Source organism: Microtus oregoni, unplaced genomic scaffold (assembly GCF_018167655.1).
Source record: "Microtus oregoni isolate MIOR12 unplaced genomic scaffold, Mior012 000049F_ref0000343, whole genome shotgun sequence".
Classification (NCBI taxonomy): Eukaryota; Metazoa; Chordata; class Mammalia; order Rodentia; family Cricetidae; genus Microtus; species Microtus oregoni.
In genome coordinates, this window is record NW_024543223.1 from 13199707 (window position 1) to 13219401 (window position 19695).

Genomic DNA, 19695 nt, shown 5'->3' on the forward strand with positions numbered 1-19695 from the left:
AACTCAAAATCTATTCTTCTGTTTAGGTCACAGAAGGAAAGGGGAGGAACAGCAGTGCCTCGTGGGCTGACAGAGGGCAGTGAGATCCCTTGATGCTCTCTGCAAACCCTGACCTCTCATCTCCTGACCTGACCAGGGTCACGTTTCTCTCTCTGGACCAACTGCTCTCTCTCTCTTCCACACTTGGCTTCAGAGCTCACTCAATCCCCCAGCACTCCCAAATGCGCCTCCTCTTGGCCCATCCCCTTGTCCTCTCCTCCTACCTGGCCTGTTCCCTTGTTCTCTCCTACCTGGCCCGTCCCCTTGTCCTTCAGTGAGAGTCACTATGTGTAGTCGGGGCTTCTGCTCAGAATTACTTGATTTTCTCTGTTTCTTTGCATGTTTCTTCAGACCTACTTATTTTCTCATTGCCCTTTGCCCTGAAACCATAAGGTCCTGCTGGGGCTTGTCCAAGAGCAGCCTTCCTTATCTCTACCATCCCTCTAATTCCAGCCGTGTGCACACTGAGCAGCTGCTCAGCCAATGCAACAAGGAGCCAGGAGGGAAGTGGCCATGGAGAGAGCTGCTCCCGAAAACAAGCTCCCCTTTCCCGACGTCTAGCTTCTAAGTGTCCTCGAGCATTTCTGCTTAAGGAACTTCCCTTCCTTAGCTGAAAATGAAAACCAAACAAACAAACAAAAATCTTAGTATTTTTTTTTCAGGAAAATTTCAAATGGCGCATAACTTGGTTTTCCTCAATCACCAATTGTGAAGCTTCTGCTGCCACTCAAATGGGATCCATTAAATAAGACAATTTCCCATAAAAATTCCTTAGTCAAAAAAGTTACCAAATTACAGATAAAACAATGGTTGTTTTAAGACCTGTGTTCAAGCTAGACATGATTTTTCTCATATATGCTATTTTTAATAACAAATAACAACAAAACGTTACCTCCTTTGAGTCAACTGAGAAGTCAAAATTCCTCTGTATGATTTTTCTGATCATATCTATAAAGAAAAAAAACAAAATACTAAAATTATTTTTTCAGTAAAAGAATACAATGCATACACATAGGTTTACTAATTATTTTAAAATTATTTTAGGTGGACATAGCATCCTTTTAATGATAGTCCTATTTCTAAGGTAGGTAAAGGACTAAGCTAATGAGCCTAACATTACACTGAAGTTGCTGAAGTGTCTTAGCATTTATTTATTGGAGAGGTAGGACAGATACACAGTATGGACAAGACCAGGGGCTCTACTCTTCAACAGCACATTCTGGAGGTCAGAGGACAACTTGCTAGAGTCAATTCCCTCTTTCCACCAGCATAAGTTCTGGGAATCATACCTGGGTCATCGGACTTGGTGGCAAGTGCCCTTACCCACAGAGCCATTCCACCAGACCTGAAGTTGCTAATTTATAGACAACGTATTTCCAACATTTGCAATATTTACAAATGATTCCTAAAAGCCAGCCTGACCTGAGGGTTGTTAACATGAGAACTCCCTCCTCCTAAGCAGCGTGTGAAAACCCAGAAATACTGTGGAAGATTTTCACTTTTCCAGCCTTGCTCATTTGGGGGCATTTTCAAATAACAAGCGCTCAACCAAAACTGGACAAGAGCCATGGCTTTCTCTGAAGCTCCACCAAGGCAGGATTTGAGACAACCGAGGTCCAGACAGTGAGGGACTTGCCTAAGAATCTCAAAGTGATTGATGGTTAAGTCAGGCCAGGGCCGGGTCTCCCTTCTGGATAGGCTCTTTCGCATCCCATCAACACCCACTGTCCCTCATGCCCAGATGAGCTTCTGGGCTCTCTCTGCCTGTGGCCTCATGCTGACCTGCATCAACCACTAAAAGACTCCCATGGAAACAAAGATGTTCAGACACTTGCTGCAAAATTCCATGAGGCTGACAGTTCTTTCTGGAAAACAGTTTTGTTCTGTGCACAGCTGAGACCCGAACCAAGGTATGAAGTCCATGTTGTAGGAACAGGACTAGAATTCTGGCAAGCTGTGTCCGTTCCTTCCCACTCCCTTTGTGCAGCTCCACCCCAGTCTCCCTCCTCTGCCGCCAGGCAACATTACTCGAGTTTCTCGTAGAATTTCACTGAAGAGTTTCTGTTATTGCCTAAAAATTTTAAATTAGTGGTCATCTAGGTATTCAAATATGTTTCCGAAGTTATGTGCATTGGGCTCTTGAAATAGTTCAGAGGGGAACATAGCACAATAGCAGAATGGATCAGGTTCAAAGACCCAAGTTCTATCCGCAACACCTGAAGAATTAGTCCAGTGGCTGGGAAGACGGATCCAACTGGTAAAGTGCTTACCATGCAAGCATGAGAACCCGGATGCAAGCTCTAGCACCCATGTGGAAAGCTTGGCAGACACTCATGCATTTGCAATCCCAATCCTGGGAAAACACAGACAGGAAGATTCCCGGGACTCACTGTTCTGACAGTCTTAGCAGAATTGGTGAGTCCTTGGCCCCACTGAGAGACCTGGTCTCAGAAGAAGTGGACGGTGTTCCCGAGAATGATAACCAAGATTATTCCCTTGCCCCTATGAGTACATATATGTGCATGCGCAATCACGGCATACATGCCCATGAACACACACACAGCCTCACTCACCGCCCCCAGTCTCGCCACATAAATACACATACAAAGGTGTGGGGGCACATGCTTAGTGTCTAATATCAGGTACAAAACTAATTGCCACAAGCGACCTCACCGGGAAAGGGGGACAGATAAGTCTCAATTCTCAGAGCATAGGGTTAGGATGCACAGGCTGGAGCCCCTTTTGCCTTCAGTGCCACTGTCTTACACACACTTGTGTTAATTTGTGTGCTAAATCGTCGCTGATCAAAGGGAAAGCCTCATTCGTACCCATTCGAATACAGTGAGTCTCAAGTACAATGTAAAGAAAGTCTTTCCACAGGCCCTTAATTCCCGAGGGACGATAGGCAGGCAGGTAAGTCAAGTGCTTGAGTCCAGACACAGATCTAGGCCATTCAAAAATAAATGTAGTCATGCTTCATGGCACAAACCTATAATTCCAGCTGTTCAAGATGATGAGGCAGTAGGACCGCAAATTCAAAACCTACACAGACAATGAGAAAATTCAAAGCTAACCACTAGCCTAGGAATGTCTCAAAGTAAAAACTACAATGGGAGGGGTGGGGCTGGGGGTTGGGGCTATAGCTCAGTGGTAGATCACCTGCCTAGCATAACAAGGCGGTTTAATGCCCAGTAGTGAGCCCATGTGGTGGTTTGAAAGAAAATGGCCCCCAAAGGAAGTGGCACTATTAGGAGGTGTGACCTTGTTGGAGGAAGTGTGTCACTGTAGAGTGGGTTTTGAGGTCTCAAATTCAAGCCACGCCCAGTATCTCAGTCCACTTCCTGTTGCCTGCAAGATGTAGAACTCTCAACTCCCTCTCCAGTTCCACATCTGCCTGCAAGCCACCATATCTCACAGAAATGATAATGAACTGAACCTCTAAAACTCTAAGCCAGCACATCAGTTAAATGTTTTCCTTTATAAGAATTACCGCGGTCATGGTGTTTCTTCACAGCAATAGAAACCCTAACTAAGACACCCCAACTCCCAAAAATTAACTTCCTGGAAGTGCTGCTATTGTGTATAAGGGGGAGACTAAGGGTATTTGACCCCAGAGGCGGATTCAGCACAGCTTGGTGTTGAACCTACTACATCAGCGTGGACTCAGCACAGCCTGGTGTTGAACCTGCTACATCAGCATGTCAGCATCTTTCACCACCGCTCTGGTACCTTCACCTTCTTCTCTTCCTTCTCTGGCTCTTCAAGGAGAGACACAGAACATGGGTGCCCAGGAGCACGGCAGCATTGCTGTGTGGCCTCTTCTCCCTAAGCCCACATCCCAGATCGGTGCCCTAGGTCCTCTGTCATCAGCTAATGATATGAACTGTGACTGTAGAATGTGAAATATGTATGTATATGTGTGGCTTCTAAATCTTCCCACGGCCTTCATCATCGGTGGCCACATTCCTCACCTCTCTGCTGAGAATAAGGGATCCCACAGGAACGCCTAAATCCAGAAACATGACGGAACCACAGGGAGACAAACGAGCAACCCCAGGCGACTTTCCCTTGACATTGGACCTGGGCCTGTAGAAGCAAATGATTTCTACTCATGCCTGTAATCACAGCATGTGGGAGACAGAAGCAAGATGACTGAAGCTATCCTGAGCTAAGCAATGAGATGCATGCCAGCCTGGGCTAAAGAGTGAGACCGTGTCTTTAAAGAGAAAAAGAAAGGATGGTAACAAGGTGGCTTAAGAGACGATGATGCCGACCCAAATCTGAAGACCTGAGTTTGATCACTGGGACCCACATGATAGATGGAAAAAACCAACTCCCACCAGGTGCTCTCTGACCTCCACACCCATGTTATGGTGCACAAACACACACACACACACACACACACACACACACACACGATCTTAAGAAAAAAATCCTCTCCTGGAAAAGAAGAATCACTAAAATTGAGGCTTTTGGTATGGCATCACTGTGTTTAACTACATATGCTATATCACTTCGAGCCTTTCTTCCAGGGTGCTTCTTGCCACAGTTTGAACATGACTTGTCTCCTTCCAAATCTGTGTTGAAATTGACTCCATTATACGATGCTAGGATAAAGAACCTCTCAGAAGTGACTGGGACTCTGCTCTTAGGCACACTGCCTGTGTCTTGCCATGGAAATCTTGCCTCAACTCCATACTCTGCCAGCATGAAGGCCAGCTCCATCTGAGGTCACTCAGTCTTGGATCAGAATCAGGAATCAAAATAAATTTTTCTTAATAAGTTATCCAGACTGTGATTCAGTGTCAGTAGCTCTTAAGATTCCTTCTCTAGCTGTAATTTTTCTGCCAGTCCTGACAAAGCAAGGCTGAGAAAATGCTCGTTTCTCTCAGCAGAGAGCATATGCAGATGTGCCGCATGCAGACTTGGAAGACACCAACAGATCAGCAAAAACGTAAACTAAGACTTCAAAAGTCATCTTCACGTGGATTCTGAACTCATGGAATCATAAAAAAAAAGGGATACATTAAAAAAAAAGTCCATTGCAAACCATAAAAATCACTTTAAAGATTAGTTATAAAATATTTCTCCCATCTGCTTCTCATCCCTGTGTCTTCAAAGCCCCAAGATGCCTTACCTCACCCCGGCAGCCTCATACATACGAACACCTTCTAAAGCTTTTCTCCCACCCGCCAGATTTTTCTACTCTACAAAATGCACGCTCATAACCAGAGTAAACCCCTGCTTCTATGTGTGTACTGCTAAATATTGAACAGCGTTACTCTGGGCAGATGGAGATTGAGGCTAACCTGATTCTGATTACACTCCCAAGAGTTACATGCACAAAATGGTCCACAAGATGAGTCATGAGCACCAGCTTGCAGACCCTCAAGGCTCTTTCTGAAGGAGAAAGCAGGTTGAAATCAAGACGGGGCCAACTGGTGCAAACATAAATCCCTGTGTGCTTATGCATGGTCTCTAGAACTTCCCTCCCCAAGGGGAAAGATCTGGGATTACTGCAGAAGAAATTCAATGCAATTCTCTTCTTCTGTCTTCTCACTATAGGTCACAGCGTGCTAGGTTCTGTGTTTGTGTTTGTTGATGCTCTTCCTGAGGCAGAATTCTAAAATGGTAACTCCCAACAGGAAAATATCTCATTACTCCAAACAAATACAGAAGTTTCTAATTAGTTGAGTAGGTTGCTTCAGTTTACTATTTTTTTAAGTTTTAAAAGGCAGTTGCTTTCTCAAATCTTTAAATTTTGATTCAGTCAGTATAAGTATGACTGGTTCTGGTAACCTGACAAGTTCATTACAAAAGAAGTGAACCACATCCTCGATGTTTTTTTGCTCCAAGACAGGTCTTCTCTGTTAACAATCCTGGCTGTCCTGGAACTCTCTTTGTAGACCAGGTTGGCCTCAAACTTATACCTCTGCCTCCTAAGTGCTGAGATCAAATGTGTGCGGCACTATTGCCCAGCCACGCCTAGAATTTTAGCTTAACGCCTGCATCTGTTGATGCACATTTATTGCTCAGCATTTGATGCAAAGTGCGTCCTTCTCCAAATAAATCACTGGAGGTGATTAGACAGCACCTGTGGGAGTAGGGCGACGTCTCGTTGGGTAGAGCCCTTTGAATCCCCACAGTGGTGTGTGTCTGTAATCCCAGCACTCCTGCAGCGAGATGGGAAGCAGAGATAAGGAGAAACCCTAGAAGCTTGTACGTTGTGGAATATTATGTTAATTTGTTTATGCTGTGGGACATTTGTTTAATGATGCAAACATGTGCTGCATTCTTTTATGCTGCATTTGTTTAACTCTGTGAAGCTATGTTAGTTTGCCTGTCTAAAACACCTGACTGGCCTAATAAAGAGCTGAACGGCAGTAGCTAGGCAGGAGAAGGACAGATGAGGCTGGCAGGCAGAGGAAACAAATAGGAGGAAAAATCTGGAAGAGGAGATGAGAAGCAAGAGAAAGGAGGAGGGGAGGATGCTCCAGCCACCCAGTCACACAGTCAGACACAGAGTAAGAAGGAAAGAAAAGATGCACAGAAATGGGGGTGGGGGGATAAAAGCCCAGAGGCAAAAGGTAGAAGGGATAATTTAAGAAAAGCTGTCTAGAAATAAGACAAGCTAAGGCCCAACATTCATAAGTCTTCATGTGTATTTATTTGGGAGCTGGGTGACTGGCTCCCAAGAGTAAAGAGTAAAAACCAACTGCACTTGTAAACCAGCCAACAGTATGTGCCAGCGTGGACAGCAAAGACCAACAACTGAGGCTGTCCTATGACCTCTACATGCCCCACATCACTTGAGCATGTGTGCCGAGACACAGGCACACACATACACATGTGCACACACATAGGCACACAGGCACGATATAGCACCTTTGGCAAAGGTAGATCAGTGGGCTAGGAGTGTTCATAGGAAGAGTGCTTACATAGCAAACATAAAGTCCTGAGTTTCAGCTTAAGGACCTAAAAGCATAGGTATAAAAATAAAGGCATACTTATGCCGCCTGCCCCACCTCCAAACCCAAAAGGCTCAAGGGCATGACCTCACAGGCTCACTGGGCTGCCATGTCCAAACAGCATGGGAGCTTCAGAAGCATCAACAATCATACTTGAGAGTCAAGAGACAAGTCTCCTCAACTCACTGACTTGAGAGGCTGGGCATTTACTGAATTCTATACTTGTGCTGGTTTGAATAAAAATGACCTCCATAGGTCCATAGTGAGTGGCGCTATTAGGAGGTGTGGCCTTGCTGGAGTAAGTGTGGCTTTGCTGGATGAAGTGTGTCACGAAAGGGTGGGCTTTGAGGTCTCAGAAATTCAGGTCACGCCTAGTGGTTCAGTCTCTACCTGCTGCCTGTGGATCAAGATGTAGAACTCTCAGCTCCTTCTCCAGCACCATGTCTGCCTGCACACGGCCATGCTTCCTGCCATGACAATAGTGGACTAACCTTCTGAAGCTGTAAGCCAGCCCTAATTAAATGTTTCCCTTTAAAAGAGTCGCTATGGTTGCTGGATGGTGGTGGCTCATGTGTCTCTCATCCCAGCACGAGGGAAGCAGGGGCAGGTAGATCTTTGAGTCCAAGGCCAGCCTGATCTACAGAGAGAATCCCAGGACAGTCAGGGCTATACAGAGAAATCCTGATTCGAAAAACAAAACAGACAAAAACCAAACAAGCATTGCTGCGGTCATGGTATCCCTTCACCACAATAAAAACCCTCACTAAGACAGCATTCTTCCACCCTAATCTCCAAACACTGCAGACTGCAAGTCTCCATCTGGATTCTCCAGAAACCCAAAAAGACTAAGAGAACTGAGGGACAAAGATGCTTGTCTATAGATGGAGACAGAAACACTGAGGTTAGCTGTAAGGCATCATGTCTGCTGGCAAGCCTGAATCTCAGGGCAGGCTGGTCATCAGTGTTGATGTTAAGGTTTGACTGGTCTCAACCAGGCATTGTATTACATAAAACTGCCAAGTCCATCTTGACAAAACTCCCTTCTTGAGAAGCCTAATGTATTTGTTTGTTTGTTTAACTTTTGCTCCTAAGGTTTTCCACTTGCTGTATGAAGCCCATCTATATTATCAACTCATTGCGGGCTGAGGGCAAAGTGCAGTTACTAAGTACACGCTTAGCATGCTCAGGACCCAGTGTGACCTCTAGCACCTAAACACAGAGTCAACTAATAGTCAATGTTAAACCCATCTATAAAATGCACACATGTTAGTGTTAGACAGAGTTACTGAATACCTTAATCTGGCTAAATTGAATACAGAAAACTGTCGGTCTGTTGGAAGTGGCTGCTGCTTATCATGAGACTAGCTGTTTACAGCTTTATGCACGCAGATAAGCACTGGAGAAGCCGGGAAAGCAAGGCAAACTGCTTACCTCTTCAATGGTATGAGGAGCACAACCGCTCTTCCCAAAATGCCAGGGATGATGTGGTTTTACAACCTGATGATCCTTTGCCCTCGAATGAGACAGGCTCTGCTGTATCTCCCAAAATTTATGCTTTTACTTATCCAAGACCTTTTCTCCTAAACCTTGAGCATTGCTTTTAGACCATAAAACCCACTCTTATGAGTAAGGTCACGTATGCCTTACAACAGCCCAAGTGACTTCTGTGTTATCTTAGGGGCAGGCCAATCCTGGCACCACATTAAGTTTACCTCAGTCAAGCTCCCTAGACCCTAAATCTTGGGCACTGTCTCTGAGCCAGCAGTACTCATTCTTATGAAAGAAGCCAGAAAAAAAAAGAAGAAAAAAAAAAAAGAAGCCAGATGTACTTTGTAAAGAATCTCAATGTAAACATGTCTTAAATCGTTGTGCATTTGGGGCTGAGTTAATTGTTATCCGAATACTTTTATGAAAAATTGTGCTGTGCTTAAATGGCTAAAGCAAAATGATCTGGGCCAGACTCTGGAAGTCCTGGTCCAGCACTGGTTACAATAAAACCGGGCTGAACCGAGTTTCATTCTGATCTCTTGGTGGATTGGTTTTTCCCTGCCTGCTGTAAGGCCTGCACGGGGATCACCACAGTTACAGGTGCAGCAGGTGTGATCAAGCAGAACATCTCAGAGCATCCCTGCTTCAAAGCAGAAAAGCAAAGCATCATTAATAGAAAATTCTTTTTTGAAACTTTAAAAATTTATTTCAGAAGAAGCATTGACCAATCATACTCAAGAGCCAAGGGATGAGATCACGTGACTCTGACTTGAGCGGATCAGGCTTCTACTGAACTCTATACTCTTCCACCCTACTATCCAAACACTGTGAAGAATGGCTTGCATACATCTGGTTTTGTATGCATGGATGTGTATGTATATATGTAGTATGTATGCTCACTGTGTGCAAGTGATATCCACATTGGTCAAAAGGGGGCATTGGATCCTCTGGAACTCCAGTTACGAGAGTGGTAAGCTGCCATGGAAGTGCTAAGAGTCGACCCTTGTTGTCTGGAAGGCAGCCAGTGCTCTTAATGGCTGATCTCTTGGCAATGTGATTTCTCCACGCCAAGGCAAGGGCAGCAGCCAGGTCTCAGGCAGTGCAAGACTGGGAAGAGACACTCAGCTCAGAAAAGAGCTAAACTTGATAGTGTTGATCTCTGCTTGGTGGGCACTGATTTCAAAGGCATCTGCAAAGATTTCTGTTGGAAATGATGGAGCTAAAGAAATATGTTGCTGAAAAGGTTAAGTGTTATTTTGAGGAATTGAGGTGAAATGTCAGTGTCACCTTCTAGCAGTCCTAATAGGTTAAATATGTCTGCCATCATTTTCAGTGATCTATGTGTCTGCTACTGGACTCCTGAGACCTGGTCTGAATCCCTGCCCCAGCCCTACCGGACTTCACAGTTTTGTGTGACGAAATGCCTGAGAGAGACCAATCAAACCCCAATAGCAACCTAACTAAATTTTGGTTTGCTTCTTAATAAAGAGATTGGTGATTCAGACATGTAGGAACTGAGTCAGGTTTATCAGACTTACGAAGTGTATGCTCCCACTTCTAAGCTAAAGATGGAATTGGTCAGGGAGAGCCTTCTTCCCTTCCTCTAGAATACAATGGGGTGCAACAATGCACACATGTAGTCCCGGCACTCAGGAGGCTGAGGCAGGAATACTACTTCAGCTTCAGAGTTTGAAGCAGTCAGAACAACTTGGGGGTGAGGATAGGGGTGTGTCAAAAACAGCTACTTTTGAGTACTTTTTTCTCCTCTTGCCAGCTGATGAACATATTTAATTCTTCACCTTTTACTGGCTGGGGAGCCTCTGCCCATACATTGGCTTTTACTAGATTAACAAAGATACTCATTTGTAAAAAAGAAGGGCAGAGTCAAGGAGAAGCCATGTAGCCCTGCTGGAGACAGACGCCAGAACTTTAGCTGGTAAGCCACAGTCACGTGGCCATACACAGATTAATAGAAATGGGTTAAATTAATGTATAAGAGTTAGCCAATAAGAAGGTAGAACTAATGGGCCAAGCAGTGGTTTAATCAATACAGTTTCTGTGTGGTTATTTCTGGGGTCTGAGTGGCTGGGAAACAAACAAGTGGTGTAGCAGCCTCCACCAACATTTGTTCTTCAGAGGAATGTCTCAGGGTTACTCTTGCTGTAATAAAACACCATGACCAAAAGGACATTGAGAAGAAAGGGGTTTATTTGGCTTACATATCCTTATTACAACACAGAGGGAAGCCAAGGCAGGAACTCAAACCAGGCAGGACTTGGGAGGAAGAAGCTAATGTAGAAGCTGTGGAGGAGTGCTGCATATGGGCTTGCTGCCCAGAGTTTGTGGAGCCTCCATTTTTATAGAACCCAGGACTACCAGCCCAGAGATGGTACCACCCACAAGGCATGAGCCCTCCCCCATAAATCACTAATTAAGAAAAGGTCCTCCAGGCTTGCTTGGCCCGATCTTCTGAGGCATTTTGTCAATCGAGGTTCCCTCCTCTCAATGACTCTCACTTGTGTCAACTTGACATAAAACTAGTTAGTACAATGGACAATTAAGAAAAATGGTGACAGAGGAAGTTCTGCTTGTGATGTCATCTGGGACCAATCTGGCCCTTTTCGCTTCTGTCAACTGTGTACTCGCGCCAATCCATGGATGGTGATTTACTCTACCTGTGCTCACTCTGCCTGCTGTCTGACCCAAGCCAGGTCGTTACCAGGATACGCCTCAGTCATTTCCACCTTCTTCAAAGGAAGCTATGATTGTATACAGGCCTTTCGAAGGTTTCTGATGTCTGCTGGATTAGGAATCCTTAACAAGACTACCTCTTAGATAAGCACAGAGGACTGAGGGGCTTCTGTAATTTATGGAGGAGCTGCAGGGGCTGGCTCCTCCTAAGAGATGCTGTCTGGGGCTCTGGCAAGGCAGCCCATGGTGAGTCCAGAAGTTAAGGCCCACTGCCAATGTGCGGTCCTCCCCTAGACATGATGAGAGAGGACAATTCCACCTTCAGCCTTTGTTTCTCTTCTTCATAGAGAAAAAGTTTATCTTGCGGACCTCTGAAAGACATGTGGTTCCAGTTATGTGTTTCATCTACACCGGAGACCACATGACTTTAATGACAAGGCTGTAAGAGCGTGAATCAAGCAAATTCATTTTGTTATATTGCAACAGAGGCTTGATGGCGAGAATGGCCTCCTGGAGACAAAGTGTATTCTAGTGAGAAAGCATGGAGGGTCTATACATACTTCCAGGTCATGTGAAAAATTTTTTAAGTTTTTCATTTATAAAAGAATTTTATTGGCATATTCTTCTATATCCAGGTCAACTTCAAGACTAAAAACAAAATATCATAATATAATTCCTGACAAAAAAAATGTGGTTAAAATTCTGGTTCCTGTACATGTAAAATCAGATTTTACCGTATTGTGTGCAGGATAAGTGACCTGGAACAGTCATCTGATGTGGGATTCCCCTCGGTATGCTGTGAATACTACTAGTTAATAAAGAAACTTTCATAGGCCTGTGATAGAGTAGAAAAGAGCTAGGCAGGGAAAACTAAACTGAATGCTGGGAGAAAGGATGTGGAGTCAGGGAGAAGTCATATAGCCCTGCCAGAGACAGACATGCTAGAACCTTGCAGGCAGGCCATGAGCTTTGTGATAAAATATAAAATTATGGAAATAGGTTAAATTAAGATGTAAAAGCTACTTATAAGAAGTTAGAGCTAATAGGCCAAACAGTGACTTAATTAATACAGTTTCTGTGTGGTTATTTTGGAAGTCTGGGCAGCCAGGAAATTAACAAGTGACCTCCTTACTACAATCGTCACAGTCTCTCAGCATAAAGTACACCATTTTCCATGAAACCTAACCAAGTGCCAATGATAACACAGCCCAGCCATGCTGTATAAGAGGAGTTTATGCTCTTTAAATTAATCCATAAGCAGATGGAGATGAGGAGGGAAAGAGAGGAAGGGAGTGAGGGAAGGATGGAGGAAAGGAAAGATGGGGGAGTATTTTAACCATATATCAATCAGTCCACTTAAAAGTTTCTAAGGATCGAAAGTACCTGTCCTGGTGTGCCGAAGTCCCGCCTTGCTGTGCACCTCCAATTACCTAGCAAGCTATGTGCTTCAGACAGGCTTCCGGGGAAGCAGAGCATGTGACATGACATGAGCCAGAACTGGCTTCCAGCTCTGCCTCCAGCACTAATGGCTCTAACTATGTGACTAGTCGGAATATGTGTCAAATGACAGATACTCCCCAGCTCCTCTTCTCCTCCTCTGAAATAAGAAGAGACTTGCTGCTACCTTATGACCGCTATCAGAAAGATTGCAAGTGACAGTGGCCATCTCATAAAATCCTCCCTGTAACCTTGTGGATGAAACTGTCACTTCCCCTTCCAGCTGTAAAGTTCCTCACACATACAATGACATGGTCCAACATCATTCTTGAAAATGTGTTCAGACCCTGTACTGGGTGCTAAGGCCACAGAGCTGAAGAGATGTGATCCGTGTTTGGCAGGTTTTCAGAGTGCTCACAAGATAGATAAGTAAATAAAACAGCAGGAATGTTTTGTAGCAAGAGCCAAGCACACGCGGCTCAATATGAGCAGGTGCAAGAGAAGCATCTGCTAGGACAGATAGATATGACAGCCACTGCATCTGGAAAGAGAAGTGAAGCATTCAATGTGTTAACTCAACAGAAGGAAGCTGAGGGACAGGGACCAGCAGGCACGAGGATGAATAACATGACATCCCAACATTAACAGACTGCAAGCACTTGGCACTGCTTCAGTAACACTCTAACACAGATGAGGAAAGGGCAAGAAATTCATGTCCCCATTGAAAGCAAAGAATCCTAGTCCTTCCTCTTAATGGCACTGCAGCCTTGGCAGGTGGGCCTTGAGCTTAATTACTCTGGGTCTTGGTTTCTTCATTTGCAAATGCCAAGCTGTTGTTATTGGGCACTGGGGACCATCAACTAATGATGATTATCTCTGAACTTCTGAAAGATTCTATGGAGTGTAGAGTGTACGCGACTGTGTGTCAGATCCTCACTGAGCACAGACGGGCTGACTACGTCCTAAGAGGCTGAGGGAGGACATCACGTGGGACAAGTAAATCATCCCCAGGGTGTGCTCCCACAAGCTTCTCCCTTGCAGCCAACAGTAAAGCCACTGTGGCTTTGACCGAGGACAGTCTTTAGAGGTGAGATGAACGCCACTTCGTGAGCCAGCGTCTAAACAAAATCCTCCAATTGTTCTTTCCTCCTGGTGCTGAGAACACAAGTTTGCTTGGAACCATGGATTAGTAGGTGCCTGGTGGTCCTGAGGCAACTTCTTGGTGTAAACATAACACCATCATATTTTCAATTCTACAGGAAGTTCCCGAATGTCATGGGAAAGAGAAAAAAAACAAACCAAACCCAGAAGGGTACTGGAGATGCAGTTCTGAGGCTGAGTGTGTGCATTGTGTTACAAAACCAGAAAAAAAAATGGAAACAGGAAGAGAGGAGGGAAGGAAAAAGAGAAGCAGGGAGGGAAAGGAAGGACAAAGAAAAGGAAAAGAAGGAGGCAGGGAGAGGTCAGGGTAGGGGAGAGGAGAAGAAAAGGGAAGGGAAGGAGAGACTAAGTGGGGAGGGGGAAAGAGAAGGGAGAAAAAGGGAGGGTCAGGGCCGCCACCATCTGGCTATTAGGCCTGTGCACTGGCTATGCAGTGAAAACAAGTGTCACTGAGGAGAAATGGTGCACAACCCGAGTCTCTCAGCTGCTGAGAAGCCCTCCTGGGACCCAGACACTGATGGTCTTTTCTCTCCTGTGGTGTCTAGAGCTCTAGGCCCCCAGCCTCCTTCACTTCACTCTCAGATTCCAGAATCTGGAGCCCTGCTTGGAGAACTCACAGTTCTCAAGAAACACTGAGCTTTGAGGGCTTCTGCATTCCTATAGCACAGTACTAGGATGCTCTTGACACACAGGAAGGCGGGAAATGGGGAAATCACCAGTTTACACCCACAGCAGTGGCCGTGCTGGTCGGTTGTCTACTATTATCGTAATTACCCTCCATCATGTGCTATCCTGGGGGACAGTCAAGATGCAAGCAGCATCAGTGAGGACTTATTAAAGCAACAGGAAGCTACAGACCCTAAAAAAAGCAATGGCTGTTGGAGAACAGGATAGACTATGGAAAAATATAGAAGACAAAACTGCCCTTGGAATTTTCTAGAGAGGATTACCCGTGGGGGAAGACCATGGAAGTTAGTGGCACCATCACATGTGCTGGGATCCCTGGCGGAATGAAAAGGAGAAAAGCAGAGTGCTAAGCTCTGGCATTTTCTTCCTGATCTATCAGGATGTGAGAAGGCAGCCACCTGACACCACCGACAGGAACGAGTGGGCCACCTTGCCTTCCTGCCATGGTATATGGCTGAACTGTGAGCCGAGTTAAACTTCTTTCCTTAGGCTTCTGTGTCATGGAGTCCGTCCCAGAGAGGAGGGAAGTGACAGACACACTCCTCCAAATCCTGCTCTCAGCTCCAGGTTAGCTAGTGGGGCGAGCCTCCTGGTTTATCAGGTTCAGAACTTTCTGAGTCTATTTTACAGTTTCCTTCCTTATTTGCTGGTTTCTGGTTTAAGGTGAAGAGGTCAAGAGGTAACTGAGCAAGCATGGGTGTGAAAATTAATAGCAGAACTCAGAGTTCTTACTGATGGCTGGAATGATAAGGACAATACAAAATCTCACTTCTTTCAGAGTGTGTGTTGTGGTTGAAGGGAAACAAGGTGATGCGTGCCTTTGCCTTGGTTCTTTAGCAAAGAAAAAGGGGAGGATTAAACAAGGCTGTGAAGCTAGATAACTGGGAAACAAACTCAGGGCATTTTCACCTGGGGAAGGGGTGTCTGAGAATGTATTGTTCTTACTGCTGGCTTTGGGGAAGCATGAAACTTATCAGTGAGAAGTTAGTGGAAGACTTATTTCCCTCACACTCTGTCATCCAGTCCAGACATTCACCAAGTCACTTGCTGCCACTCCTTTGGCCTGCCCTCTCCTCTCTGCTCCACAAAGTGCTCACAGATACATCAACTGCCTCCCTTCATTGCCATGAAGCTGTTTACAGCATGACCACAGCCCGCCAACTCGAATCAAAGTGAGTATGGACTTTGTAGGGGAGGATCACAAAAAGGCAAGTTAGGACTTGGTTCATGCAGACAGTCCTGGTTTACAGTCACTGTCCTGATGTGTTCTTTGCCAACACTTTCTTCCCCCTTAACCTGTGCCACTGCATATAATAAACCATACAGTCACTGTAACCGAGTAACTCTGAATTCAAATCTCAGGGCTGACTTTCTGCGTTATATACTTGGTACAGCTTGGAACGTCATTTAACTTCCCTAAGCCCGTCACATGGAGGTGATAATATGCATCATTAAAGGCCTAAGACCTTAGCGAGATGTCTAGTACTTAGTAAGAACACAGCAGACTGCTGGGTGGTGGTGACCCACATCTTTAATCTCATAACTCAGCAGGCAGAGTCAGGTGGAATCTGAGTTTGAGGCTAGCCTGGTCTACAGAGTGAATTCTAGTAAAGCCTGGGCTACACAGAGAAGCCCTGCCTCAAAACAAATAAACAAAAAGAACACAGCAGACAGTTGCTGTATTTATGAACCCTTAAAACTTGCTCAAATGCAGCCGCATTGCTACAAGCCGCAACATTATACAGTAATTGCTCAGCTGTCATTTCACAAGCAACATATCAGAATCAAGGGACCTGACAAAGGCGAAAGCCAAAAGGCAAGGCTTTTTGGTGTTATTGTTTGTGAATAAGTGGCTGTCCTTTGCTGCAGCTTTTTTGCTGTAGCTGACTTCCCTTCTTGTTACATATCAGTGCTTAGGGTCTAGGCACAGAACATCCCATTTAAGATACTCACAGACCTCCAAAGACATAGAATTAGCAGCTGTTTGGGTTTTTCCCTCCTTAAAAGATTCTTAACTCCTTATACTCACTTTCACCTCAGTTTACTGATGATTCTAATTCAGGAAATTTGCAACTTGTGTTTTACCCTCAAGGACAGCAGAAGAGAAGATTAGCTGCAGCCCAGAGACAGACCCACAGCGCCCACCATCAGAACGGCTGATAACAGCATAGCCGAGGACTGATCATTTAGAGGCCTGGGTCCCTTCCCTTAGAGCAGTAAATTTAATCCAGGCCTAGGCCCATATGTGTTTTCTGATCAAGAGCTTAATCATTAACTTCTCCATGACTGTTTACGCAGGTTGCCTGGTTACCTGGTAGCCTCTCTGTTTGCTGGGAGGAAAGAAGCCGAGAGCTGATTTAAACAACCTGTACCCTATTCATAACTGAAAACAAACTTTTTAGCTCTTTACTAACCACCTAAAAATTTAGTGTAGCACACTAACTTTTCTCTCTAGAATTCCCTGATGGTTTAATTCCTTTCTTAACTAACTTTCCCAATTAAGGAGTTCACCGGATGTGTACTAGCCACTCTCATGGATCTCTCTCTCTCTCTCTCTCTCTCTCTCTCTCTCTCTCTCTCTCTCTCTCTGTGTGTGTGTGTGTGTGTGTGTGTGTGTGTGTGTGTGTGAAAACCCTTATCTGATTTTCTGTGGGGGAAAAGAATTCCGGCCCTGGAACCTGCTAGGACTGGGAAATTGTTGGTTTTAAGGATATGACAGGGAATGTTTGTAACCGGTAGAACAAGAATAAAGAAACATGGACAGACCATTCCCACTGTGAGGAGACTTCTTTGCCCTCAGATTTCTAGCCCCCCTTTAGCTCGTCTTTAACTGAACCCTGTGACCACATGTTCCATCTGGGTCCTCAAACAGACTCACTCACCCCCCTCCCCCCAGACTTGCCAATGTTATACCTCCATCAACTGCATCCTCCCTATTCTTCTAGGCTAAACCTGAGTTGGGTAGCAGTCTCCTCTAACATCAGATGCTTATGCCTCATTACCCACCTGTGCCATTTAACAACCTGCTGTCTTACATAGACTTAGCATCATTACTTCTTGTTTCTGCCATCAAGGAAACTGCTCTTTCCTTAAGGAAGAAAATGTTCTCTCTCCCACGTAAATCCCATAGCCCCAAACCAGGACTCTGCATCTGTGCCAAGTGCTCCGTAAAACTTGCAAGACGTGAATGAGATCCAAGAAACTAGCATCTGTCTAAGTGGGAGTATAGAGTTTCCCCTGAGAACAACAACAACAACAAAAATCTAGAAATATAAGCATGGCACTTAAATTTGAGGTTTTCCTTCATTTTGTTTCTGTATCCTTTCCCTCAGCTTTCTTATTAAGCCATGAAGGCGGATGGGGTGCAATGGATGATCAAAAGCTTCTTACATACTTAAAACATAACTGCAGTCATCATTGAACCCCAGGCATTCAACATCAGATAAAACCTGGTTTCCTTAAACCTCTGCATGGGCTTTCAGGCTGGCTTGTAAAGGCAGAGCCTTTTTTAAAAGTTTCATGTATATAATAATAATAAAAATAAAATCATTGAACCCTCGAGTGCAGACAGTTCTAGATAATCTGCATACAGGGGGACCAATAGGTAAATGTTTTAAAACTTGATGAATTTAGATAACCATTTTTTTCTCTAGGTCCTATCTGAATTTGTATATTATGTGGGGATATGGTATGATTTAAACTCTGACCAACAACACAATAGTTTTCAAAACAGCAGACCAAATGTATACCGTTATCTACAGGTAAACATGTACCCTTTCTTATTTGTTTCTTATAGGAAAAGCACTTTCTATAAAATGGAAATAAAGTAGATAGGTCTGCTGTGCTTGAGATGAATAACATCGCAAGAAATAATTCAGCATCGAGCTTCTGTGCTCAAGAACAAGGGCAAGGGGTTTTTGATCCTACCGCACGTACTGGCTTTGGGGGAGCCTAGGCAGTTTGGATGCTCACCTTACTAAACCTGGATGGAGGTGGGCAGTCCTTGGACTTCCCACAGGTCAGGGAACCCTGATTGCTCTTCGAGCTGATGAGGGAGGGGGACTTGATCGGGGGAGGGGGAGGGAGATGGGAGGCGGTGGCGGGAAGGAGGCAGAAATCCTTAATAAATAAATAAATTTAAAAAAAAGCATTTCAATATCACCATAGAACCTTTGTCCGACAACAGATGGAGACAGAGACAGAGATCCACATCGAAGCACTGAATTGAGCTCCCAAGGTCCAGTTGAAGAGCTGAAGGAGGGAGAATATGACCAAGGAAGTCATGTCCACGAGGGGTTGGTCCACCCACTGAGACAGTGTGTCTGAGCTAATGGGAGCTCACCAAAGCCAGCTGGACTGGGACTGAACAAACATGTGATTAAACTGGACTCTCTGAATGTGGCTGACAATTGGGACTAACTGAGAAGCCAATGATAATGGCACTGGGATTTGTCTTTACTGCATGTACTGGTGTTTTGGGATCCTAGTCTATTTGGATGCACACCTTTTTAAGCCTGGATATAGGGTGGAGGGTCTTGGACTTCCCACAGGGCAGGGTACCCTGCCCTCTCTTAGGACTGGACTGGGAGGGGAGAGGGTAAGTCGGGTAACAGGGGGGAAATGGGAGGAGGGGAGGAAGTGGAAATTTTGAATGGTATTATTTATAAAACAATAAAAAAGAAAGAAAAAGAAAGCATTTCAATGTAACAGGAGTTTTAACTGTATGCCAAGCACCAGGAAGTCAGTTGAGAATGACGGAGGAGATGCTCCACCTCTGTGTGCTGAGTGTTTTCCAAAGCACGACATTCCCCACCTACACCCCCATATCTCAACCCTTCTCACCCCTTGTTCTCCCCGCACCCCGCCTGTTTGTCCCATTAGCCGACATTGATCGCATAGCCCTAAGTGAGCAAGCTTCATCTCCCACAGCCTTAGTATTCTCTATAAAAGAAAGCAACGAATGTTTATGATCTTCCCTAAATAACAAGTCCCCTCACACCAAGTGTCCTAATTAGTGCCAGTTCTCAGTGACCAAGTGAGGCACAGCGTTCTATACAAAGCTCTGCTGAGGAGGAATCGCTAATAAAAAAAAAAATTAAAAAGCAAAAAACTGTGGCCTCAAGTGCAGAAGTAGACAAAATCCTTTCACACATGAACTCCTCAAAGGGAGAAAGTAACACCTGGGGAAAATGGCCCCCCTCCATAGTTAACAGAAACGTGTGCT

At 44.9% G+C, this 19695-nt stretch overlaps 1 protein-coding gene across 7 annotated transcripts in view; it reads right to left on the bottom strand.

Moving 5' to 3' along the window:
• Prom1 (prominin 1) overlaps positions 1-19695 on the bottom strand; it is a 99299-nt gene that overhangs the window by 54697 nt on the left and 24907 nt on the right. For all 7 annotated transcript variants that reach the window (XR_005972705.1, XR_005972704.1, XM_041636288.1 and 4 more), the window contains exon 3: positions 932-987. Coding sequence is in view for 5 of the 7 variants with exons in the window: in XM_041636288.1 (XP_041492222.1) it covers positions 932-987 (56 nt within the window). In the remaining 2 variants the exon portion in view is untranslated. The remainder of the gene's footprint in view (positions 1-931; positions 988-19695) is intronic.